The following is a 26,305-nucleotide window of genomic DNA, read 5'->3' as shown; positions in this document are numbered from 1 at the left end:
ATAACATCAGTGATCTCTCTTGTCTCTAGGGTAATGAGTTATGAGCAAAGCCAAGACCTCCAGGAAGGGATTTCATTTCTGCAGAGTCTCTATTTTATCGTACTGTATAGTAAACAAAAAACAAATGGTCTCACAGTGTCCAGTGTCATTTTGCCTAATTGCCTGTCTTGGCTCAGTACTGGTGAAGGTAAGATGTAAACCATGTTGTATTTGCTTTTACGCCCAAGGAGTGATCGCTTGCTAAGGGAATCTAGAGTACATTTTCTATCTGCCTGTAACTGGAAGCTGTTCAATCCTTGCTACAGGCTCTTCTTGAACATTTTTAATTCAAGACTTTCAGTGTTCCATGGTTTTGCGAAGATGTTTTCCACTTCTAACAGTAGGCTTGCATAAATGGCCTGTGTGCCTTGTGCACAAATATGTCTTTTTTCACCATAGTATTTTCGTCTTTAGATGGTCTTGATTAAGAATTTTCCTCTCCTCTGCTGGGATTTATATTGTAATTTGATAGACATTAAAAAATATATATATATCATTTAAAAAAAAACCCTCATGTTTAAGCTGATAGGAGCATCGAAAGAAATAAGAATCTCTCTTACCCAACATCAGTGTTTTTCATATATATGTATTACCGAAGTTTTGGATAAAATGTGTCTATCCTTAAATTAAAAAAGAAATGAAAATTGAGTTACGATTTTCAAGAGGCTGTACCTTTTAATTGTAGTGTACAAAGCACATTCCTGCAGGAGATAAATGATGCTGTATTTTCTAGTCCGTTGAAAGTTGCTGTCAAATTTGTTGCCAAATAATGTGTTCTATTTCATGTCCAATAGTTAGCAAAATTTAATTAGTATAAACTGAAAAAATGGAATGGTTCTCAGCAGGGAGGCACCCACGTTCTTCCTTGACACACCCTGTTGTTCATTTTATTGTAAAATTATTACAATAAACTTGTTAAAGAACAAATGTGAAGCCAGGGCACCTTGGAAACAAAAGTACCCCCCAGCTCACTCTCTGAATAGATTGCAAGGGTGGGAGGAAAGGTTATGCTTTGTAGCTAATGAGAAAGAGTTGTGGGTCTGAGATTTTTTACTGTTGATCCGTGAGGTTCTTGATCTCAGAAAGAGAATTAAGTTTACACTAAATTACAGTCCTTCAGGTGCCTAACTGTTGTGATCAGTTTGGAAGCCATACTCAAAATCTCTTCCAAGCTATTTTACTGGGAGTCATCCTCTAACTGAGATCACCAGAACACTGCAATGGCCCAGCTGGGCTCTACATAGAGGCAACAGAGAAATCAGTGTGAGAACTTTCACACTTTGCTTTGAGCATCCCATCCCTGGCCAGTGCAGAGCATGTAACTCTGAGTCCATCTTTGTGGATGTTATCTTCCTCAGAGCTGTGCTCTTAGTACTTGGAGGAATTGCCTTTGCTTACGTCTTTGTGAGGTTTCTGTTGTTCAGGTCTTGTCCTCAGAAGGTGAAAAACAGATCCTGGGGAAAAGGTGAAGCTGAAATGTCATTTAGCCTCCCCATATCTATGAACTGTGAGCTCTAGAAATATATGTAGTTATGTTCTAATGCTTACCTGAAGTTTTTTTCTTTTTTTAATGAGTTTTCTTCACTAAAAGTAGGATGTTTTAAGTAAAATGTCAGACGTTTTAAAGGCCATATCTGAAGGTCTAAAGCTGTGGTGATGAACCTTGTAAGCCAACACTCTGTGTGATTTGAAGTTAGGCATACTCTATATACTATCAGATTAAATTCTGTGTTACATTCAGCTCATCGATCAAGTTTGTTATGTTTCAGTTGTTATGATCCAAAATGCACTGTTATTTTTTTCTAGCTTCTCAGAGCACAGGTTACTTGGAACACCATTGGTAATGGAAAATCTGCTTTCCTGTTTGGAAGTGAACTATTTTCAGGTTATGCTATGGAAGACAGATACCTTTGCAGCTAAGGGCCACTTCCAAAGCGTACATATTTACGATAACTACAGGCCATCTGATGATCTGCCACCAATTTCACAAGGAAGAAAAATACTCATCCTAGGTGCACCCTTCCTTATCACAGCCAGCAAAATGTATCTTTCAGTGTATTTTATTGTTTTAAACCCATGACTATTTTGTAGTCATTCTAGAATCTCTTAAATCTTTCTCCTCTTGATTCTTTCTCAACCTTTGTCCAGAAAGGAAATTTTTTCCTTAACTTCTGTGCTGCTACATTTACATTCTCAGAAGCAAGTTGGAGAGCTCAGTTTAAATTTCTTCTTATTTCTTAGGTAATGCATGAGTATAAACTGAATGACTGTTAGAAGTATTCAAACAAGAAACTTGCAGGCAATAGATCATATATAAAGTGACAAGAAGACTTGAAAATCCATTTATTTCTCAGCATTTTTATGCTGAATGATGCCATGCTTTCTGCCTAAGAATAAAATTTTGTAGTCTTTTTTCAGGCAAAACTGAGGTTTTTTATTAACAGAGAAATGGAAGTATTCTTATAGAAGAAAAAAAAAAAAAAAAAAGCCAGACTGTTTCATTAAAGAAGTTACAGCCTGGCAGTCCATGTCTGAATTATTTTCCTTAAATGTTCTGCTTGTCAAGGTAGAATTTAAACTTGTCTAGCCAGGCCTGTCAGTTTGCTGACAATTGAGGGTTCTCTTCTCAGAAGTGGTAGTGCAGAAACAAATAAGTTAATTATATTGCTTGATCTCAAATGGCCAGTTTTACATACTCCAAAGGTGTATAGTTGCTGCAAAGGACTTGTAAATTCTTGTGCTCAAAGAAAGCACTTGTAAATAATTACAAGATGCAATCACAAGAGAACAGGAAGCCTCAATGGATTAGTAATGAGATACACAGCCTTTCACCTCCAAGTCATTGTTTTTAATCCAGATCTGCTGGGTAGTGATTGGTAGTGCCTTCAGATAGCTGGTTAGTGTGAAATTAGTTGAAGATTGCAGCGTTATTACTAAGTACTTGTCTACCTAAGAAAAATTGCTGTGGCTGTGGTTTTCTTTCTGACTGTCTCCTTCCTTCTTATCTGGATGGGGGACAGAATTTCTGCTGTTTTCTTGTCTTCAGCTGATTGGGTAAAAGTAATGGGTTTTGGCCAATTTCACTGCTGCTGAGAACTACCTGCTGGGCAGCAATGATGCTGCCAGACACGAGTCCTTTGCAATGGGCACTGGAGGAACATCGGCAGGAAGAGGTAGTAGAGTTGTTCATGTTTAAAGGCTAGTGGAAAAACAGTGTGAGTGGCACGCTGCAACCACACTCCCTGTCCTATGGAACTTTGAAAATAACAGATGAACAGGTGTTAGTGAAGGGGAGGTCTTTTTCCACGACCCATTGGGCCGTTGTGCAAGTGAGTTGTGTTGCCTGTGGAGGGCTTCACAGCTCATTATCGACAGTGGTGCCAGTGCAGTTGTCAGTGACTCCTGCTGTTGTGATTCACGAGTGATTCAACTGACCTTTGTGTAGGTTCCCAGAACGTTGGTCCTGCAGAAATACCTGCCTTCATGGAGCTGCCACTGCTCTGTAGAACAGCTATCACAAGCAATGCCTGTTGGTCCTTCCCACTTTGTCTCTGGTGGGACGCTGAATTAAGAGAAATACCAGGTGTGTTGTCCATGCTCATGTATTTGTGGAGATGGCTGTGATTCTGCTAATGTATTTTGCAAGTGAGGCAATGCATGTTTTAAGATTAAGAAGTCGGTTGCATAAAGAGTAACTTTTTTTCTAATGAGTTAAAATCAACATAGATTCAAAAGGCAAGTGAAATAAGCCGTGTAATTGTTGATTTTATTTTTATTTCCTTGAGATTGTGATCAGGATAAACATTTGAGAAGTTTCCCCTTTGTAATGTGCGCACTACAAGAGGAAAAACCTGATTAAAACGGTCAGAGGACCACCTTTGTGGAAGAATAGTGGAACTAATGACAACTGTACCAGGTCACCTTTAATCCGATTCAGGCTGGGGAGATGGTGCAACATTTCTGTTAAAGTCAATGGCTCTTGGGGGAGACTCTCTAGCACAGTGTAAGTTAATGGCGTGCCCTCTCCTGCCACCTATGCCTGCTCCATTATCCTTGAAAGCAGACGTCAAATTTGCACAGCTTTCACAGGAACATCTGCTTCTCTCCCCTGGTTATTTCCTTCACATCTGCAGTGGTTGTGACAGGGCACGTGCTCTTCTTCATTCACCCTCATTTCTCTGACCTTTCCCATGGCTCATTTTTTATGCTCTGCCTCCTTAATGACTATTCTAATTCATCTCTGCATTTGCTGATAGTCTCATTAGGGTCGAGGGAAAATTCACCAGGTGAGGCAGTCTGTTGTTTTCCGGTTAGAATAAAAGTTTGTCAAATCTGACAAGCTACCTGGGATACTTTGAAAAGACAATTTCACTACATTGTTTCTGCAACCTGTCCTGTTGTGACAAATGTTCCTGCTAACACTGGGAATCTTCTCTATGGCAAATTAAAGCTGTTCCTTTTTCCAGGTGACCTGTTTGTTTTCTGGCCAAGATCTAGAAAGATATCTGCTATTTAAATATCTCATTTTCATTGATTTCAAATAGATATTGATTTCTTATTTTGGCAACAGGATCTAAAAGCCTTTGGGAATCTGAGGCCTCTCACGTTCTGTCCTACTTCCTTCAAGCAACCGATCCAAATGTAAAAAATGTGTAAATTGAAAGACTCCAGAGATCTGTGGAACCTTGAAAAATATCGTCATGGTAGAACTTGGAAAAAAAGTCACCAGCATGACATAAGAAACTGATGGACCTTTACAACATCTGAATCCTTGCCCTTTTAGATTACCATTTTACCGTTAATTCAGGATAGTAATACTGAATAATTCAGCATCATGAGTTACAGTGTGAAGGAAGATTGTGATCAGTTTCTTTTTCTTTATTCGAGCGTATCTATATTTTATGTGTTGGGTTTTTTGGATTATGTGGTGTTGTTTTTGCTGTTACAATGTGCCATTGAATGGCAGGCACTCTGCAGTGTCATTTTTTTTCCATATAAGGAAAAGCTCACTGGAAAGCTCACTTAAGTGTTGCCCTTATGGATATAATAGTTAAAACAGCTTAAGTTCAAATAGCTGTTCAGCCAGGTTGGATAGTCTGCACTTGCTGAAGCCATTTATAAGCCCTCACGTCACTCAGAATTAAAAATGCATTTGTGCAATTTAGTTTTATGACCTGTTATTGCTTAACTGGCAGCTGGATCTTATAGTTGGACTGCTGCAATGCTTTGCTTGTCCACTCCATCAGAATAAACCCAAGATAACCATTACAGCTATATAAAACCTGATATAAAATGAAGCAAACTCTGAAAATAATTAATCAGTAGTGATCAAGGCATAGAGGCTTTTCCAGGGATTAAAGACCAGCTGAGGAGCTGATGGCCCGGTGCCCAGTGCATTAACCGATCTGATTGCTTTCAGTGTGCCTCGAAATTCCATTTACTGGTTTGCCTATCACATGAAAATTTCATTCCACTTCAGCAATGAAATGTATCACTCAAATTCTCTGCGTTATCCACTGGCCCTTGTTTTTGAAAGAGGCGATTCTTCTAGTAGCAGCAAATATTGCTACATGGTTATAATAAACACAGAGCAATTAATGGAAGGGTTTCACTGCCAAATTCAGTCTTCTAAATTAAGGCTGTCAAACAGGAAATGGCACCAGAAAAACTTTCATAAACCGCAGTGTTTAATGACCAGTTATTTTTGGATCTTTCTTGAGCAGATTAGCAAATGAAGGATAACTAACGAGTAATTACTTGTTTGTTAACCTTTGACTGTCAAATTCAGGCACAGTCCTATTCCTTTGCAGTCACAGAAAAGGTAGTTAAAGAAGGGAGACAGCTTTGCATTTAAGAAAGATAAAAAGGTGGAGCTCTTTTTACATTGTGTATTCAAACTATGTAGCGCTGAAATGCAAGAGCACAGTTCCCTTACTTGCTCTCCTCCATTTTACTTGTTATACTTGGGCATGACTATAAAAATTTAATTTTTGCTTGAAATGAAAAAAATGTTTTTTTCTCCAACATCTGCTCTGTTTTCTGGCAACTGCTATTTTCTTAATCTGCAGAGGCTCGTGTCTTAGCTGAGAATTACTCTTTTGTGTTCTCTAAACAAATATCATTCTTGTCTGATGAATGACCTTGAACTGAGTCAGAAATACCTCTGGTATTAAGTAGATTACAAACATTTGTTTTATACAGCTAAGCCCAAAAGCAGTCATTTGATATTTCAGGTGGTGGAGGAATGCTCAGAAGGGCACAAGGCCTAATCCCCCCAAATTTGTTTTGTTGCATACATGAGACAAAGTTTTTCTTTCTTTCATTCATTTCTTTCTTGTTTATGATAATATTAAAAGTACTTCTGATCTTTTTCCCATTCTCCAATGATAAATCTGTGAAGGAAGAAAGAAACAAGAAAAAGAAATAGCATGTGTGCATGAGAATGGGACATGCAGGAAATATGCTGATGTTACAGCACACAGCATTGTTCATTTGCTACAAGATGTGGTGGAAAACCAAGTCGTTCCCTTACATATTTTGTCATGCCTCACCTAAAATAGGTACATTGGAAAGCTTCCTGCAGGAAGTATAAGCACCACTTCGAGATAATTTGTGAAGTTTATGCTCTCAGGTTGAGTTTGTACAAGCAGTATGTGTGCTTGAACTGGGATGAATATTACTGGCTGGCTGAAAGGCAATCCTTATTGATTAGCTTCAGCATAGTTTTTGCTTCCAGGTCATTCTTCATCCACCTTTCTTTTCATTTGCAGCAACTTTTCCCTCTTCCCTCCTTCACTTGCAGCACTTACTTTGGTCTCAGCTATTTTGATTTATTGACTGCTCAGATTTAATGTTTTGTTCCATGGAGAAGTTTCAGTGTTTGTGTCTGATCTAAGGTCACTTACAGTAGTTATTCCAGAGGACCTTAATCTCCATATGGATGTGACCTCTGATGCTTGCCAAAGAATTCACTGTGTTACATGATTTACTCCAGCTGTGTCAGCATGTTCCTCTACCTGTACATATGAAGGGTTATGCTTTTGATTTCATTTACTGTTCGGGGTTTCATTATCAGGGCTTGAAGCCACTCATTTTCTTTTGGAATACATACCTAGATCTGCTCTTCCAGCAATTCCTCTCAAATTGGTTGCATGTTTGAGAATCATCATCACATCTTGCCCCAGAAAAGTTAAAGATGTTCAGTGCTGGTTCACTTGTTACAATATTGTTTGGGATTTTGGACATCCCATGTTGCTGGCTGCTGCAACAGCAGATGCAGAAATGTTTTGATTGGAACACGGGATGCAATGTTATGGGAACTCTTTGGTTGGAAACATGAATACTGTGTGAGCATTTGTGTCAATTTCTTAATGTGGGAGATCACTGCATCTCTTCTTACTTGCTTCGTTACAGTTGTTAGCTTCAGTCATCAGAATTCTGCTATGTATGTGAGGAAGGACCATGAAAGTAATGGACAGATAGCAAGCTGAATACCTTTTCTCTCTTTTTGGTTTTGTACTACATCTGCCCTGTTATCATGGGCAGGTGATTATGGGAAGATATCTCTTGTCTGTTTATCTGGAAAGCAGTTGAAATGTCTTTTTGTGGCAGATGTGGACTGCCCCTGAACAGTCTTTTTACTGCCAACAAGTGAAAAGATACAGCTTTACAAGCAAAAGTGAACCAAGCTGTGTATGCAGAGACAGTTTATGAGAAAGTATTCATGTAAGTATTGTGCATCCTTGAAAGAGAGCATCTAGGTCAGGACCTTGATGTGAATGTGAAGTGATTGTGAAAAAATCCAGTGGTGGGTGGAATATTAGCAGAGAAGCCTTCTGGTTTCATTTCATCTTAGAAGAGGGTGTCTTAGTTTTACATTCCAAGTGACTTTCAGCTTTTTCTTCTAGAAACCCCTGTTGTCTTTGGAAATGCCCCCTCTCCATTTCCCCTTCCCTCATCTCACGAAGACACAGACACACAAACAGTGCAACAGTGATCTGGTGAGGTTCTCATATGTATCTTGGGTAACAAAATGTGAAAAACAGCAAATACTATTTAGTTATTTGTTTGTTTGTTTTTCTGGAGGAATATTCACCTCTTGGTGAGCACTTATGTAAGCAAAAGCTAACATGAAATGAAGACAGAACAGATAAACTGGTACTGGGCTTCTTGGAGTGCTTTTCTCTTTCATGCTGCATTGCTGACTTTTAAACTTACTTGTTTCTAATACTGTTGGTGCAGTATTAGCTTCCATAGCCATTCATCTCTTTATTGACAGACATCCCCTTACCTTTTAAATAAATGATGCGAGGTTTTTGTGTGCAGACCAAGCTTGCTGGTTTCGAGGCTCAGCGAAGAATGTGCTGAGATAGGGTTGTATTATCCTAGATACATTGTTCTTCACAGTGCTAGTCTCATTCCTCATCAAATGGAACAACTTATGAAACAGAAATTAAAAACCTTCTTTATATGTGCTGTTTCCATATGTTTCTGAGCTAAGAAATTAGAAGAGGAGGTTATCCAGGATTAAGCCTTTCTGATAAAGGCCTGTGTGCATGTAGCATTGGAAGAATCTCTTTGGGAGGGATTAGAATTAGTCAGAGATGGCATGGAAATGGACAGGATTAGCTAGTAGCATTCTGAAAGTCTATCTCTTTCTTTCTTTTTCCTTGTAGTTTTGAAGTACATCACTGTGATGTTTGATATTGACAATAATTGTGTTTTTCTTTGTTTCATTTGAAGATTGCAGAGTTTTAGAAGCAGTAATTGCATATCTGCCCCTTGATTTAAATAGAAGAAAGTGAAAGCAAAGTCTTGTCAAATTTAATAGTTGAACAATTGTATTAAACAGAAGCAACTTCCATTAACAAGCACTCTCCCATTTTGTCTGAGTCCTACATGGAGAGATATAGAGGGTGTTGTTAGTTAGCATTAGTAATTCTGAGGAAGCTGAGAGATGAGGGATATGGAGAACATCACCTGTGCCAAACTCTTGATCAGAAGCAGCCCGGTGTCCTACAGTCCTTAGGATTTGTCCTCTATCCTCCACAGTGCTTGACTGGCAGACATCTCCTCTTTCAGTATGCAGAAGGTGTTCAACAGCAGGAACCTTTCTCTAGTACTGTTGCTGATAAAATGCATCTCTCCTTGGAGAGTTCTCTTATTTAAATGTGAAGATGTAACTGAATTTCAACTGCAAATATTGACAGCCCTTGGGTTGCAGATCTGAACAGGTTTACAGGTGAAGAGCTGTGAATTTATAGGCTTTTTATAAGTGAGCCCAAAGGGGCTTTGCTCTCCCAGTTCTGGTTTTCTACCTATCTCTCATTGCAGTTCTCCCTGGAATGGCTTTCCTGGCATAGAATTCGTTTACTGTGATGTTCTCACTTTAAAAAATTCTTCAGACCCCCCTTCTCCAGTACGTTGTCTTCCCGAGAATCCATTCATTATAAAATATTTTGAGATTGTTCTTGAGCATTTTGATTCTTCTACTCTTAGCCATAACTTAAATGTACTCTAAACCTGAGCTGAAGGTTTATCTAGTGGCAAAATGAAAGTTAAAGTGTGCAGAAAAGTATTCTTGTATTCTTTCTTTTCTCTGCATTTGGGCACTTGGATGTAGATAAGATGTCAAGAGATTTAGGCAGCGAATAGCCTGTTTGAGTCGATGGTTAGTTTTTTAGGTACTCGTTGAGTTTTGTGAACTCTGAAAGCCACTCTGCACACTGAGTGCTTGTCCTCTAGATTGCTGAATGTTGAGAAAAATGGTGCACAGAGCTAGCTTGTTAGTGCTTAGCAATTGTTCAGCACCTGTTCGCAAATGTGCCTGAACATTAAGAGGAAATGCATACGGGTGTTCAACAGAATGAAGGGTTGTTAAGATCTGCGTGAACAAGCAGGAGGAAATACAGATGTGAGTATGTAGGAGGGAAAAGACTATTACAAGGGCAATCCAATTAATGCAAATGATGCATGCAGATGTCTTTGGCTTTTTAGTACCTTTTGCTGTTTTACTCCATAGGATCTGCATGCTAGGGGCAAAGGATAGGAGCTCTGTCTTCCTTTGCATGGCAGCAGCACTCTCAAACCTTAAAATCCTACCTCTGCCAGCAAAGAGGAGACACCTTCTCTTGCTTGTGCATGAATGAGCACATAGCAAAACAGCTATTGAGCCACAGGACTCACCTGGGATGTAACATAATTTTGCCTGACGTATCTGAGCTCCTGTTGACTCCTGGCACTTTACAGGAGCAATGCCAGTGCTTCAAAATTCAAATAAGATAATTGAAAGCAAGCCCTTGGCACTTTTTTTTTTTTTTTTTTCCTGGGGGTCAAATCCTGTTTGATTTATTTTGGTATTGACTTCTCAGGGCTATTCACCTCAAGGAAGCAGGGTTTGGGTTTGAAAAGAGATATTCTTTCAGCTACATATTGATCCCTGGAGCTGGCTCTAGTCCATCCTTATGATGTACTCTCTGACAAAATGGCTTCTTCTCTTATCTTGGCATCTAATGTGAGTTGAATAATGACTTTAATTAAAACAAGACTTGACCACTTGGTCTTTCAGATGAGATACATAGCAAACTCAAGTATGTGGCTTGAGCAGTTCCATTTTTTTCCTTTCCTCACTCCATTATGAAGTGTCCTTCTCAGGTCATGGCCCAGAAACATTGCTCTCCTGAAGTCGGCAGAAATTTTGCCACTGATTCCAGAGAGTTCAGGACCACTACTCTAAGCCAATGGAAACTTACCCTGTTTACTCCAAAGTGTTTTGGCTCACGACTTTGATCCAATAAATAAATAAATAGAGAAATGCTCTCAGACTAACAACCTCAATTTACAAAATCTTTTCTGTCACAATCTCTGTCCATCTACTCATTATCTCCAAACGCTGTCACTCAGGGGTGTTTTGTAGAAAAATACTCTGCAATGAAGTGGCACGGCCAATTTAATTTGTCTGTTTGTGCTTTTATTTTTTTTATTGACTTACAGAGAAACTGCTGACCTACGAGCTCATAGCTGTTTTCACCTTTTTTTCATGTTTACTATGATATAGGTATTAGGTACTTGCATGGAAATTCATAGTCTGCCGGTAAACTTAATACAATAGATATGTAAGATACTTTTATGCTGTCTTCAACATTTTTCCTACTTTCTGTAAAATGCATTATGCTTTTTCCTGCTCTGGCACATTTTGCTTAGATGTTCAGCGTGGGTTTTTCCTGAGGAAAAAAGAAAGGCATCCAAACACCTCTGTGCATAGAATTTCTTTTTACATTTAGAGTGCGCAAATAAAGACTAAATTTCCTTTCCAGGATTTCGTATACATAGTTTTCTGCCCATTGAGGTGGTTGTGAATACATATTTGGCAAGAAAAGTCAGGCAGCCCTCCAGCTGTGTTTGAAGTACTTGTGGAACAAAAACACACACAGCAAAGTAACATTGCCAAGTCAACCTCTTAAAAATTAAGTGTATATTTGTATACTGTCCTCTTTTTGTTTTCTGTCATGGGAAACCAGTTTGGAGGCCTAAATTGCATTGCTAACTTTGTTGAAGGTTTCCCACTTAATCATTTGGTAATATCTTGTCTATAAGGATGTAACCATGTAAACGTGTCCATGTTGAATCAGAGCAAGATGCCCTCTGTATAGTTAGTTACAGATACTGGATTGGCAAGCAGGGTAGTTCTACAAGCTTGCCATTGTAATATTTTCACTTGTTTTGCTACATCTCAGTGGCTCTGATACTGCATAACTTTACATCAATATCTGTACTTTAGTCCCTTCTCCTAGTTAGGTGTTGAATATTTTTGGCATCATCTGTCTAACTTAGTAAAATTAAAATCAAACAAAACCCAGCACCCTTTTCCATAGTAGTGTTAATTTACAAGGTGCTTTACAAACATAGATAAGAGCCATTCAGGACTCTACTCTGTGTAAGACAGACAAATGCAAGATGAAGCACTTGAAAGCAGTTCAGAAAGTGAGGATGTGGAAATGAGTTGTGCAAAGTATTGTGAAGTGGGGTTTCTGAGCAAGGGTTTAGGAGGCAACTGGAGGAAAACAGTCCAGTACAAGGAGCCCAAGGTCCTGGGGAAGTGTGCTTGCCATCTATTTGAAGAGCAGTGACTTTTTCTTTATACACCTGATGTTTTATTTTGCTCTCCATCACTTATCCTTGCAATTATTAGGCCAGCACCAAGTCAAGCAAGGGACATGCGAGGTTGTGGCAGTGCATCGTTGCTGCAATAAGAACCGGATTGAGGAACGATCGCAAACAGTCAAGTGCTCCTGCTTCCCGGGGCAGGTGGCTGGGACAACGCGGGCTCAGCCCTCATGTGTGGAAGGTAAGCAGCCTCCTGCTCACCCACAGCTCCTAAGTTTGTTCTCCTTGATGGTTTGACTCCCCACTGCCTCAAAAGCATAATCCTTCCTTTTGTTAATTTTGAAAACATCGCTGTGCATTGATTATAATGAGTCTGTGCATAAATCCGGGTGTAATTAATCCTCTTAATATATGTACTCATCCATTTCATGTCTGTGCCAATAAAACTTAATTTTTTTATTTATTTATTTATTTTTTTTTCACACAAGAATTCTACTTTAAGACTGGTCTGGAAACAGCAGAAATAAAAGACTTCAATTAATGATATTAACCCTTATACTACTTTTCTGAAAGAGTGGTCAAGCACTGGAATGGGCTGCCCAGGAAGGTGGTAGAGTCACCTAGCCTGGAGGTGTTCAAGATACAGTTGGATTTTGTGTTGAAGGACATGGCTTAGTGAGTACTGTTGGTGATAGGAGGATGGTTGGACTGGATGATCTTAAAGGTTTTTTCCAACCTTGGTGATTCTGTGATTCCAGTTACCTTTAGACCTAGTAACTTGGCTGGAAAGTCACTGGATAATAAATGCAGCCCTAAGAGTGAGCATGCAGACAATGCTGGGACATCTGATTGTGAAAGCTGTTTTCCAGATGGATGACTCACCATTTTATGTGCTGAGTTGGACTCGATGATCTCTGGAGGTCCCTTCCAACCCCTACAGTTCTGTGATTCTGTGTGATTCTGTGACATCAGTGCTATAATGGTGTCCCACCTCTACTGGATTGTGTACATTGTAACTCCAAATGAGTTGGAGTTGGTAGACCAGAGCAGAGCATTTTTGTTTTTCTGTATGAAACTACAACCTTATGAGTTAAATATAAAACAAAAGACTCAAAAACATTTTTTCTAAACTTTCAGAGCTATTTAGTTCTAGAAATAAAACTAAATACGTGCAGTATGTCTTTTTTTTTTCTTTTTTGTTTTCCACTTCTTATTAAAGAAAACATTTTAAATTTTTTTTTAAAAGGCTGTTCAGACTTTACATGCCTTGTAATCTGGGAGCATAATAAGCTTTAACTGTACAATTTGTTAAGTAGTTTTCTCTTCAAAGGAGAAATACCCTCTGTTTTCAGGTGATACAACAAGCAGAAATACTTTTCAATATGACAGATAATAAAAGTCAGTCAGTGTTCTAAACTTGCCTAAGGATTGCAAAGGTGACACTACATTCCATGATAGAAAGACATAAATGTATGATATGATAGAAACTTAATTCAGTCTGTCAGTACAAATAGTTGCTGAAAGAATTTAGTGGCTGTTTGTTACCTTCAAGGATAGTTGAAATTAAATAAGACAGAATATTATGAATGTGAGGTTTTGGTTCCTAAAGTGGAAGTCTTTGATTCCTCCTCATTTCTTAGGGTAATGCTTTAACATGCTTCACTTTTTGGTTTCTTTTCCCTGCAAGAATCTGAGCCTGCAGTGTTTTTTCTGTTGCTGTAGCACAGAAATTATAACTATTTTTACTCAGCCTCAGGATTAAATGTGCTTTTCCCCACTCTGTACACAGCCTTCAGTTGGCTTCTATGCTGTGGAAGCCAGAAATCTTTTCGGGAAAAAAAAACAAAAACAAAACAAACAGCAAACAAACAAACAAACAAAAAACCCTCTTGAATTTGCATACTTTAGGCTGATACAGAGGTTTTGTTTTCTTTTCTAACACCTCTTTGCCAAACAGAAGGATATTTGATTTGCCTCTGAATTTAAAGGGAAGGACATGCATGAATTACAATTTTTCTAACCAAAAGAAAACATTTTGTAGGGCAGTTGTCTTACAGCAGTATTATAAAGTATTTCGTTTGAACTTCAGACCTTATCCAGTAGTAATCATTATTTGCATTAGAGTAGCAATTATCTCTGTGCTTATGAACATACATGGCACACATGGGTGCTGCCTGCAGTTCCTTCCTCACATTACATACTTGTTAGATTGTGCTCAGATAAAAAGAGGAAATATGGCACTTCACATTCACTGAATGTATTCATTAGGTGCCACCCACTGGTTGTGTCAGACGATGTGATTTTTGGTCATACACACACATGCTTTTACAGATTGAAATCTTGATTTTAAAGAAGTCTAGTGCTTAGTAATGTTTATTAAAAATGTTTTCTAAATCCAAGTACAACATATATACCTATAAACATGTTCTATTTGGACCTTAGCCTCTTCAACACATGTTCAAAAAGGAAATAACTGAGAAAGTCATGGTGGAGAACAATAATAAGCAGGGTGAAATCATCCAAATGCGAACAGTGACTGAACTTTTCAGGTTTTGTGTATTTTAACCATTACCATCAATGAAGAGATTACTGGAAGAGGGTGAACGGGCTCATGTTTTATGTTCAACACTGAGTGGCAACCTTAAAATAAACCTATTGGAATGGAATAACATTTTTCTTTCTTGGCCAAACAAATGGTTGGTTACATGATTACATAATTACAATTAATTAATTTGATATCTATTTGATGATTTTAAAGAAGTCTGCTGCTTCTTGCTCTTCCTAAATGAAGGTCTGGTTTCTGTTTTAGTGTTTACAATCCAGGCAGCACAGTGAGCTGGCTCTAATGTTCATTTCAGCCAGGCTGGCAAATCACTGATTGTAGCTCATCCACAAGAACTTAAAGACACTGCAGCAAATAGATTTTCTCAGAGTATGGAAGGCAGTTAAGATGTGGGACTTCAGCAATTTCTAGACAAACTGTACTTGCTGTTCTGTTCTGGAATAAAACTTCACATTCGAGTAGCCTTCAGCTATATATATATATATATATATATATATATATATATATATATATATGTTTTGGTTTTTTTTCCACAGAAAATTGTAACAATTAAAATAAGCTCCATCTGAAATCTGTACTTCTGGTTTTGGTACTTTATAGATGTTATTTTTCTTTCCCCTTGATTTTCTTACTCTTTCAGCATATGGGTTTTCAGACCCAACTCCCACAGGATTTCAGTGACAGATTTTTTGATTAATTTGGGTGGAGGTAGAATCTAGTTCATCAAACACAGCTCCTTGTTGATAGGTATTGGGCATTGTGCCCTTTTGCATAAACAGGCCATAAAAAAAGGTTTATAAAGCCTGTCATTATTGTTTTTAGGATGTAGTCATAGGCCAGCTGGATATTTGGATCTTGAAATAGCTTGACAGATGATGAAGAACTTTACACAAGGTCAGATTAAACCAGCACTTTATTAAAGCAGTACTGTATGTTAAGGCTAAACTGTGCTCGGAGAAGTAGAGCACAGCATACCAATACTCAGAGCTACCAGAATTTGGGAAAGCCTCCTGTTTGAGGGAAGTCAGACTGGATGTTTATATGATTACATTTAGACATAGATCTCCACAAGTGACATATTTTTTTCCTCATGATATACGATAAGGAGGAAACGAAGGTACTTTGAGTTGTAGAAAAAATATAAATATCTGGATAAATTTCAAGGAAAATAATGTGTTAAAACTGTACAGGAAGGAATATAAAAATATTTAGATTTTATAAATACACTAAATGAAACTTTTAAGTGCCTTGAGTGCTACGAGCCATTCCTTTTCAGTGTGGTATGATAATACCCACAGCGTTGTGGGCCTTAACTAACATTTATAGAGTGCTTTGCAATTCTGCAGTGTCATTCTTCCCAGAAACTTTAAACACCGGTAGCAGCAAAAGTCAGATTAGTTCATTTAAAAGAAGGATATAAAGGCTAAAGTCAATGTTATAGTCTGGGATATTCAATAGGGTTTCACAAGCATACTAAAATCACTTGTGGTAGCCTAAATGAGAGTATAAAGGCAGAAGCCTTTGGGTCAGGGTATTTCTGTAATTCCTTGTCCACATTGACATGCTCATTAACTTTCTTCTCTCTCAGATAATTGTATTTTGGATGTAGCTAACAAGAAGCTCTAATCTGTGTATTTGAACTTAGTTCTGAAAGCTATTGGCAAGTATTGGCAAACAAGAAAAGCAAGGCTATTGCTTCTGTACACAGGCACACCTCGTTTTTCTGTATTTTTTCCTCTTTTTTTCCCACCTTTCAGACACAGGCTAACTTGCTGCTTTGAGAAATGTTGCTGTAGATGAAATGAGCCACTAAACTCAGGAAAAAAATACGACCACAAGTAGTTAAATACACAGAGAAAACATCCCATACAGCCTGTGTATCCTGCCTTGAGTTGTGGCTATACTACTTGATTGCAGCTGTAGAAAATGTTGTTTAACAAAGGTCAACTCATTCTTCTGTCAATGATCAACAATTACATTTAAAATAGTCATAATGAGATTTCGTTTTTCTCCATTTTCTTTGTGGAATTTGTGGAATGTAGTAAGCAATTCTAGGTTGTCTAGCAGCTACTGCCAAGAAGATAAAACATTAGTAACTTTTGTTTGGAGAGAAGTGAAGTGCTTTAAATGTCTCTGAGTAAATCATCAGTACCCAAATCATTTTCCATCCAGTCAAGTCTGGTAGAACTAGAATTTATGAGGAAAAGCATTTGGATTCAAGGTCTAAATAATTAAAGGTTTTCTATAGGGTCAAAGAAACACAGTGAAGAAAAAGTACAGTTCAGGCTGAAAGCCAACTGGATTACAGACTGAAAGGAAGAGACCATAGAGAAACAAGAAAACAAAACAAAACAAAAAATCAATCAATACATAGCAGATAGATAAGATTTCCTTCTCACTGTATTTGGATGTATTTCAGGATACTTGATAACTCAAAAGGATGCTAATGCTGTGTCAGTATTCAAAGAAGAAAAGGAAATATACAATAGAATGAAGAGTCGGCTGAAAATTTATATGGAAAGCTTAATCCAGTGAGGTAGGAAAGACATCTGTATTTGTCATGACTACAGATAACATGGATTTGTTTAAGCAGAATATGAAGTAATCATTAAATAAACTTTTTGTAATCCCTTCAACTGACTTGAAAGCAAATATTGACCAAAAAAGAAAGAATGGATTTCATCCGGATCAAAGGAGTAACTAACGATGAGCTCAAGGCAGTCACATGGCATAGTCCTCTGTTGTGGGGAGTTGAACCTGTTTGAAAAAACTCTGTGTTAATAAAGACAAATGCATTGCATCGAGAAACTGAAGAAGTTGAATCAGCTCAGCTTATCAGGCAGAAGATTGAAAAGTGACTTGATTGCAGAGCGTTCAATACCTTCACAGGGAGAAAATGATGGTTACTAACAGATGCTGTAAAGTAGAAGAAAGTGCAGAAGAGGTTTAAGGAGGGAAAAAAAAAAAAAGCAAACCCTAAAGCTGTATGTTTCATGCTGAGATTGTTTAATTGTTGTGAAAAATGTCAATGGGAGAAGTAACTTTCTTCACCTGTGCCAGAATGGCTTGGAAGACAATGTAACTGAACACAACTGAGGGCACAACACAGTGAATTGCATAAGGCAAGACAAGATGATGTATTGGCACCTTTTGGCCTTAATCTCTGTGAATCTACTGTTTCCATGGAGTTGCATCATCTAGGGAGCAATGTCAGCAGAAGATTTATTTCTAGTAGGGTAACCACCAGCAAATTGACTGGCAAATGTCAAACTAAAGCAGTCTCCTTTCCTTTCATTAGGGTGGTTGTGTATGAGTGTGACACAGCTGCTCTTGTTTCCTAGAAAAGTCATCTGCTGAAACCTCTCCAAGAGTGCCTCAATCTGAAAACTGGAAACTTTTATGTCCTACGGAGTCACATGGTTACAAGGACAGCAATAGTTAAACAGCTCTCGCTCTGAAGATGAACCTAAGTGACTGATGGAGAATTTTAATAGACTAATCTCAGAAGTGTGTTTGACACAAACAGCCACAGCCATTTAGGATATATAGCCTGCATAGTGGACATTAGAGCTACTAAGAGACTGGACATAAAATGGATATAAGAATTAGTGCAGTGCTACAGCAAAGGACTAGGGATTTGCTGAAAGTTAATAGAATGAGACCTGCATTAGGGATTTCAAAGTGTTTCCATTAATCAGAGGAAAGATGTCTGCACAGAATAGAAATCAAATAGGAGAAGGGTAAGAGTCATTTTCTCTGAAATTGTCTAAACAAAAGACGAACAGAAGGTGAACTAGGCAGAGCTTGTTTGAGTTAGATTGACTCCACAACGTTTCCTTCTCATATCTCTGCTTATTTTAATGGAAGATGGTACTGCTGGAAGTGATGGGCCTGATTCACTGCTTTTGTACACGGCCCACATTTCATGAACCAGGAAGGTATGTGGTGGTAGTGGTATAAATATGAAAGCGGGCTCACTTGTCTGAGTGCAGGCAAGCTCTTATGTCAATGCATCCATGCTCACAACAGCACAGTGCAGAGCTGTGTAATGTGGTAGCCAGGCCTCCCAGCAGGGCTTGTTGGCTCTGAATGTCATCTCTGTAAATGCAGCTAGCTTACTACCAGGATCTCGTGCAGACATCCCTGCAGATGCCCTCAGTCTTCTTGAGTCTCACCTTCTAGAGTAGGTTACATTTAACAGAAATTAATGTGATTATTCAATTTTTCTCTTAAAAAGTAGCAAAGATATTAAATAAACTGCTGGACCGTTTATCTGGAGTGGAAGTGATCCCTCACCTCTTAGGGAAGCTAACCAGGTTTCATCCATTTCATCAGCAATCAATCAGAATCAAAGCAAATTATCTAGGATGCAAATAGCTGGTGACAGGAATCATGCGTTCATTTTATAATGTTAGGAGAGTGAAAGAATCATTTATAGAAGCTAAACTGGTGTTTCAGAAATGCATTTTTCATAGTGCTCTTCACATAGCCCTAGAATGAAAGCACAAAACAAAAGTAATTGAATGAGCATTTCAGCAATATTCCTATGTCAGTTTGCTTGCTTGTCACCCTAATTTGAAGGTTGCAGAGATATGAATCTACCTTGAAATTAGAAGGAAAAAGAAGTGCTTTACAACAATTAGACTAAATTATTTTTGTTCATCTCTTTTGGATGTACTTTACTGTAAAGCATATTTTGTGCACAGAGTAGAATAATGCAGACTAACTACATCAGCATTCCCAACCATTTTTTATTTTGAAATCCAGTTAAGTTTGTGTATGATTACAAACCGATACTTTTCAAAATCACTTTTTCTGGGATTGGATGAATCCTGTGAACAATGCAAAACTGAGAAATGCATGCAGAAGTTTGCATTAGTTTTTGGGAAAGTGTATCTGTTACCAGCAGTATTAAAAAGTCACGACTACGGGTATAAAAATAGCGAGCGGGAGCTTATTAACAAAAATTGGCTTAAGGGTAGAAAATTAATAAATTTGCACAGTTAGTGTGCTACTGAAGCCTTGCCAGACATTCTGCAAAACTGGCAGTGTAACTGCAAGTAGATTTTCAGTTAATAATCTAATGCTTTTCAATGGTTTTCATGTCCTTATTTGCGCTACCTACTGACAGACTTCACATGCTTACTTCTGTGCAGTTCTATTTTCTTACCCAGTGGAGGGAGAAACTGCCGTTTCTTTGTCCAGTCTCACATATGCATATCTGAATTAAACAAAAAGCCTTAGTTTCCTACTGCCTTACAGCAGGTTCTTTGCTAAGGCACATAAATGAAGGGAGTATGCAACTTCTGTAGTCAGTAGAGGAGCAGAGGCACTTCCAGAGGTTAGGTCACTCTCTGTTAGCACTGGTCTCTATGCCATTTATTCTTCTGTGTGCTGGTGAACTTTTTTAGCCATATCTGCAGCTCAAACATGATCAGTGTGTTAAGCTTCTAAAACAGTAACTGTGGGTTCTACCTTTTGTAATCAAACAACTGAACAACCCACGGGCAACCTACTTACAAAAAACAACAGCATTAAGAAACGATTGTGTTCTGTTTCTCTTTCCCATTTCTTTTTCAAGCTTCTATTGTCCTGCAGAAGTGGTGGTGTCATATGAACCCCTGTTTGGATGGAGAGGACTGTAAGGTGCTACCAGACTACTCAGGGTGGTCTTGCAGCAGTGGAAATAAAGTCAAAACTACAAAGGCAAGTACAGAAATCACCTATTTTAATATAGATAGAAGTCTGTTGGTGGCATTTGCTAATTTTGTTGCATTCGTGGTTGTGAGCACCAGTGCTAGACTCCTCAGTATTCTGGAAAGAGTGATTAATGCAATTGTTCTCAGACAGGAAAATGCTGGGTAAGAACTGCCCCTTTGCTCCCAGCCTAGTTGAGTTATTGGATGTTGGAGTCAAACCAAAGAAACGATTCAGATGTGACTGCTGTAGTGTTCCAGGATCAGTTCTTCTATTTGCATACTGATTACATAGATCCAGGGTGTAAAATTATCTAAAGTTATATTCTTGCACTACTGCAAAGCCCTTTTAGTTTTGGAATGAAGTAGCTAACCTTTGGAGTTGAGAATTTGTACTGACGTCACTGGAACTGTGGGACACTGAGCACCAGTGGAAATCAAGCTGGTTCCAATAATTTCTAATTACAGGCCATCGTGGAGACAGCCTGTTTTTAAAATAAGCTTTTCTCTGCCATCTATTTCTTAATTAATGGCCAGCAGAAAGAAAATATCATGTTCTCTGTCTGCTTAACAATCTGAAGTGAGTTCAGTGCACTGAAGTTCAACAAGTCATAGTGAACAGCATGCCTAAATATATCATAAAACATGAGCTTTCACCAGGCTATAGCAGCAAAGACATATGCTTAGCTTTTTCCTTTACAGCCTCTTCTGAATGGAAATGAATATTGTTGATTAGGTAACAGTCTGAATTAATAAGCAAACATTGACATCAGATGCTGTTTAACAATTGCAGTTTTAAGGAGAAAAACATGTTCTAATTCAGGATGAAGGAGAAAATTAGTTTTGGGCAGCTGTGGAGTGAGTTCAGTGGTCCAGAGCCCAGCCGTACACTTACCATGATGGCAAATTCTTTGGAGAAATCTGACCAGAAAAATCTGAAAAACACTATTTCTCTTTTAAAGATCACAGAATGGTTTAGGTTGGAAGGGAAACCTGGAGGTCATCAGGTCCAATGCCACTGCTCAGTCAGAGGAATTACTGAAAGGTACAGACTACCCTCAGCGTTTGAAGTTTTTCTTGACTTCATTGACTTCAGCTGCTCATATGTAAATAAGGGATAGTGTGGTGTGGTGGCATTAGACAGAATGGTGAGACAGGACAAGTAGGGGTTGAATAAGATAATGACATCTATGGCATTGACAGCTGGAGCATCAGGTCTTCATTCATGTTGCTGTCTTTTCCTTCTGTGTGCAGTTACCTTTCAGTTCAGTGAGGTCAACTGACCCCAAGACATATAATATAGCCTGTACTTATGACTCTTGCTCTTAAACAGTGAAAAGAGGAAGCCTGACTCAGTGGGAGTTTACTAATAGAAGGGCAAAGTTGGCATGGATCATTTATTTTATTATCCATGACAAAAAATGCAACCGGCAAGCTACAGAATATAGCAATGCATTCTGATGAGTTCAGAGATGTCTTTATAAAGCTGGAGTGGGACAAATCATCCTGCCTGCAATTAGACCTGTGCAAATTCGTCAAGTCTGGTGAGTTTGTGTGAGTCTAACAGAGGGCATAATGTAGCAATATGAGAGCAAATGCTATTTCATTAAACTTGTCCTCTACTTTGCTGGGATGTGCAGTGATGTTTTTTGCATTGATTTTTATACCATAGGAGATTAAGGGATATTTAATTGAAAGGATAAGCAAACAACTGGCACGTATACTTAGATGTGAATTGTTCTACAACATTACTGATATGAGAGCTGCTCATTTTTTGTCTTGCATGACTTTGCTTTTCTTTTGCTGTCCTTTGTTATTTTAGACTTACAAATATTAAAGTAGGGCTGTGCTTCATTGTGGATGTGCATAGTGGCAGCATAAGGGAGATCCTAGTTCTACAACAACAGAAATATAGATATGAATAACAAAGTTAATGGTTATACATCTTATTGAGAGGAGTCCTAAACTTTACTAGTTATTGGCCATGTTAGAGAAGGGAACAGGTGAGTAGCAGGCTACCTTAAAGAGCGCATCCATGTTTCCTCTGTATACGTTTTGCATTGCTCAGGGGTGATTATCTACTAAGGTACAGTCATTGCACAAATATAATGAATAAAGGTAACTCCAGATTCTGAACAGAAGCTTGTGGCACATACAATGTTGAACTGGAAAGAGGGTGGAAAGGAACGGATGGAAAAACCCTTTATTAGAGGAAAAGGTGTGAGGTAACTTTTTTTTTATTATTTTAAAAATGATCCAAATAATTGTCCACACTCAACTCAATCTTCAGAATATGAATTAAGTGCATTATTAAAACTCTGCACAAGTAAAGGACTGCCCTATGACCAGTAGTCCAAACTATACAGCACCCGTGTAGCTCAGTGCTGGGATACTTAAATAGGAAACACACAGCAAAACCTTTGTGGGCAGTTATAGAAAATGTGCCCACATATGAAATGCTTTCAGTTTGTAGTAGGCTTACATCTAAAACATGAGAGTTGAGATCCATTCGATACTAATTTTTTTTTTCTATGTTATGTAGCAAAGATGATCTCATTGCCATTTAAATTTCTAATCAATTTTTAAAGCCTACTAACACCTTGGGATCAGTGCTAGTTGGGATAGCGAGTTCCTCAGGTTAATTACACACCAAGAGAGGAAATGCCAAGTAATCACTTTTAAGTCTTCTATCTTATTCGAAAATATTAGAGTGACTTGAAGTGTATGAAGCATGGAGAGACTCCTGATACTACTCAGTGTTTAGATGTATAGGTGGTAGCTGAGTGGGACATCTAAATACATGGAAAGCTAAAGGGCTTGTATTTAAACCAGTTACTGTGGGGAGGAAAATAAGAACTGTGCTATGTGTTTGTTAAGCTTTATAACATGTCCAGATGCTACAGAGCAGAGCTGACCAAAATTCCTCCCTGCAGGCTGCTTTATTCTTACCCATTTGCAGGGTGGTGATGCCTCTCACTGTGCAGACAAACCCACTGGGTTTGCTTAGCACTGTGTGCGTGCAATAAGGCTTGCACATACATCCCTAACACACCTGATGGAGTGTGCATAGTGCAATAAAGTGAAGACCATGGGATCCTGTGGAGGAAGTGCTATCCAGAAGTGACTGCAGTTGCAACAGCAGTTTGTCCACACTGCACATGGCGTTCTCTCTGATCTGTACATCCCTTCCATTAGATGTGCTGCTGGGAATGGGCACTTTGCATGAATGGTTCTTGGGGATGTAAGTGGTACACTGGTTCTGTAGGCATTGGTGTTGAAACTGATGCTAAGCTAAATGAAGCAGAAGAGTGATGTTCCATGTGATGTTGGTGGCTGTTTAATGGTAAACAGCCATTTCTTCATCTGCAAATCTTTGTACTTTGGATAACAGTATAATTAATGTTTGGCTGGGGTTAGTTCATTCATGATGTGTCCTGTTTTACAATGGAGCATGTTTTATAATCCTCATTGGAAAGATTCCATGTTGGTAACTGTTTCCTCCTCTTTTATAGGTAACACGGTAGCAAAGAATAAACCTGTGGGTCCTACTGGAACAATGGTGTGTGCAACTGCATTGCTTGGCTGTTAGACAGAGACCCTATTTTGTGAGGGTGCTACTGACTTCATTCTTTGAACTTGCAAAATGACTTAGTGAAAAGAACAACTCTTCTTTCAACCGTGGCTGCAGTTCCTGAAGCTGGATTTTGCTATACAGAACAATGAATGTTTAATTTAGTGAGAAAACACAAGATTTGGTTCTACCTGAAATGCACCTTGGATTCTCCAGCTTCTGCCACCTGACAGCATTTTGTAGAAGCACAAACCTGAACTTCTGCAGTACATCAAGGACAAAACTTTCTTTGTGATGCTGAGATATATAAAATTGCTCTAAAAGAGTTTAGATTATGAAATTAACCTAGGATACCATAGAAAGAAAATTCTTACGTTGGAACCGTTATGGGTTTGTCTGAGGTACTTTTCACAGTACAGCAGAAAAATACAAAGCTGATCCCAGTGCTGACAGGGCAGTGTTAGTAAATAACATATTAGTGTATTTTCAGCTGTGATTTAGTAACTATCAAGGTTGTTAGAAAGTGAGAAGATGGCACTTATAAATCAGTAATGATTATAGTATGGCATACTTTGGTTATATCTTTGCAATTGAATTTATTTCCTTAGGTAGTTATAGGTACTTTAATTTTCACATTCACAAGTGATGGCAGGGAAGCATGAGGAAGAGACAAAATTGGAAAGTAGATAAAGCTTTTGCTGTCCTAAAATAAATCCATTCTCTAGGGGAATAGCAAAGTATATGTATCCCTTGCCTCTTTGAATCTAGATATGGAAACGAATTTAGCCATTAGCTAGAAATATGCATTCAGATGCCTCAAAAAAAAAAAAAAAAAGATAGAAAAAAGAAAAAAAGTGAGCATGCTTGTACTGCATAAGGAGGGCTTACTGGAAGGAGGGTAATTTGTTCGGATTTTCATAGCTTTGGTTATATCCTACTAGGTAACGTGCTTAAAATTCATGAGCAAAAATTCTAGATAAAAGTGAATCTTCACTTCCAATTAGTTCTTGTTTAGACTGATTATTATAATTAAATGTCCAGTTCTTTGACAGACTGAATTTCCAAGTGATTACATTTTGTGACACATAATTGTTCCATATTATTGTAGATGCATTTCATACTGTTTTTCTTATTTGCCTGTTGCAGTTTTTTGTCATCAGTCTTCATAAATAGAACAGTAAGTAGAAGTGAAGCTGTAGCCAGGCTGATCCCCAGTATATCATTTTGGACTTAGGATGCATTACAACTGACTGAAATGCAATGATGCAGATGGATATCTTGCAGATGAACTGCCGCTGACCCAGCTACTGAACTCATTGTTATGCTTTATGTAAATATCGGGGGAACAATGTAAATCTAATTTTTATATAGCTAGAAAAGAAAAAAAAAAGAAAAAGAAAAAAAAAATATGTTGTATTAATTTAGATCATTGTGCATACGCTTTCAGCTTTGTGGGGAAGATACCATCAGCTGTGTGAAGCTGTTCAGAATAATGATGTTTAGCTTTTCTAGCTTTTGATTTGCTGGAGTGAGTGCAAGCTCTCAGCCAGAGAATTCCACAGAAGTTAGTGGGGGAAGGTCTGGCCCTGTGTTCTTTTTCTTCTGATTTCTCTGGTTTAGCCCATTTTTGGTTATGCATTTGATGAAGCTGGGATCATGGTGGTCATTGTACTTGGTGACAAGTAAAAAAGAAATGTTCTGCTCTATCCTCGGACAGCTAAACAGTGATTCTACCTAGCAGACTCTGCTTTCCCTAATGAGTTCTGCATTACTGGTATTTTTCCATTGTTTCTATTTCCCAATTAAGTTTTAATATTGCCTTTTCTCTTTCTATTTTTTCTGTATCTGACTATTCAAGAATATCATCTGTGAAAGTTGTTTTTCGTTTCCTGTTTGTACAATGTTGGCCCCAAATTGTTATTTATTTATTTTGCTAATTTCTGTATATAAAAGCTTAGTAAAAACCATTGCTGAGGTGTTCTGATCTATGCGGATAAATGAGAATTTCAGAGAAAAGTTACTACTTTTCTTTTTCTGAATGTAAATACAAAGAAAAATTATTTACCAGTGGTCATATGCTAGATTTGTGGCAGAGCTGAGAATTGACCCAAACCTTATTACATCTGATTAAGCTTTTCTTGTGGGGAACATAAAAGAGGTACGTGACGTGCCTTACAACACCCACCTGGAAGGGGCATTCTGTGCCCCTGGGGAAAGGGAAAACTAGAGCATAAGTTTGATTGCATGGGATTATGAAATGCAGCCCACATGAATGACTTCCTTCCTAGATCCTCCGCTGATGACAAAGATTTTGTATTTCTAAAGAATCTT

The 26,305-nt window shown here is 38.2% G+C and overlaps 1 protein-coding gene across 1 annotated transcript in view; it reads left to right on the top strand.

The window, feature by feature from the left end:
- The window catches only part of TAFA4 (TAFA chemokine like family member 4), a 45,153-nt gene extending 20,906 nt beyond the window's left edge, over window positions 1-24,247 (top strand). The window contains exons 3-5 of the mRNA XM_042880964.1: window positions 12,230-12,385; window positions 20,289-20,413; window positions 23,916-24,247. Coding sequence (XP_042736898.1) covers window positions 12,230-12,385; window positions 20,289-20,413; window positions 23,916-23,927 — 293 coding nt within the window. The 3' untranslated portion in view covers window positions 23,928-24,247. The remainder of the gene's footprint in view (window positions 1-12,229; window positions 12,386-20,288; window positions 20,414-23,915) is intronic.
- Window positions 24,248-26,305: the final 2,058 nt, after the last annotated feature.

This window comes from Lagopus leucura, unplaced genomic scaffold (assembly GCF_019238085.1).
Source record: "Lagopus leucura isolate 7727_CA_CO unplaced genomic scaffold, USGS_WTPT01 Super-Scaffold_100028, whole genome shotgun sequence".
NCBI lineage: Eukaryota > Metazoa > Chordata > Aves > Galliformes > Phasianidae > Lagopus > Lagopus leucura.
This window is presented reverse-complemented; position numbering and strand designations above follow the sequence as displayed.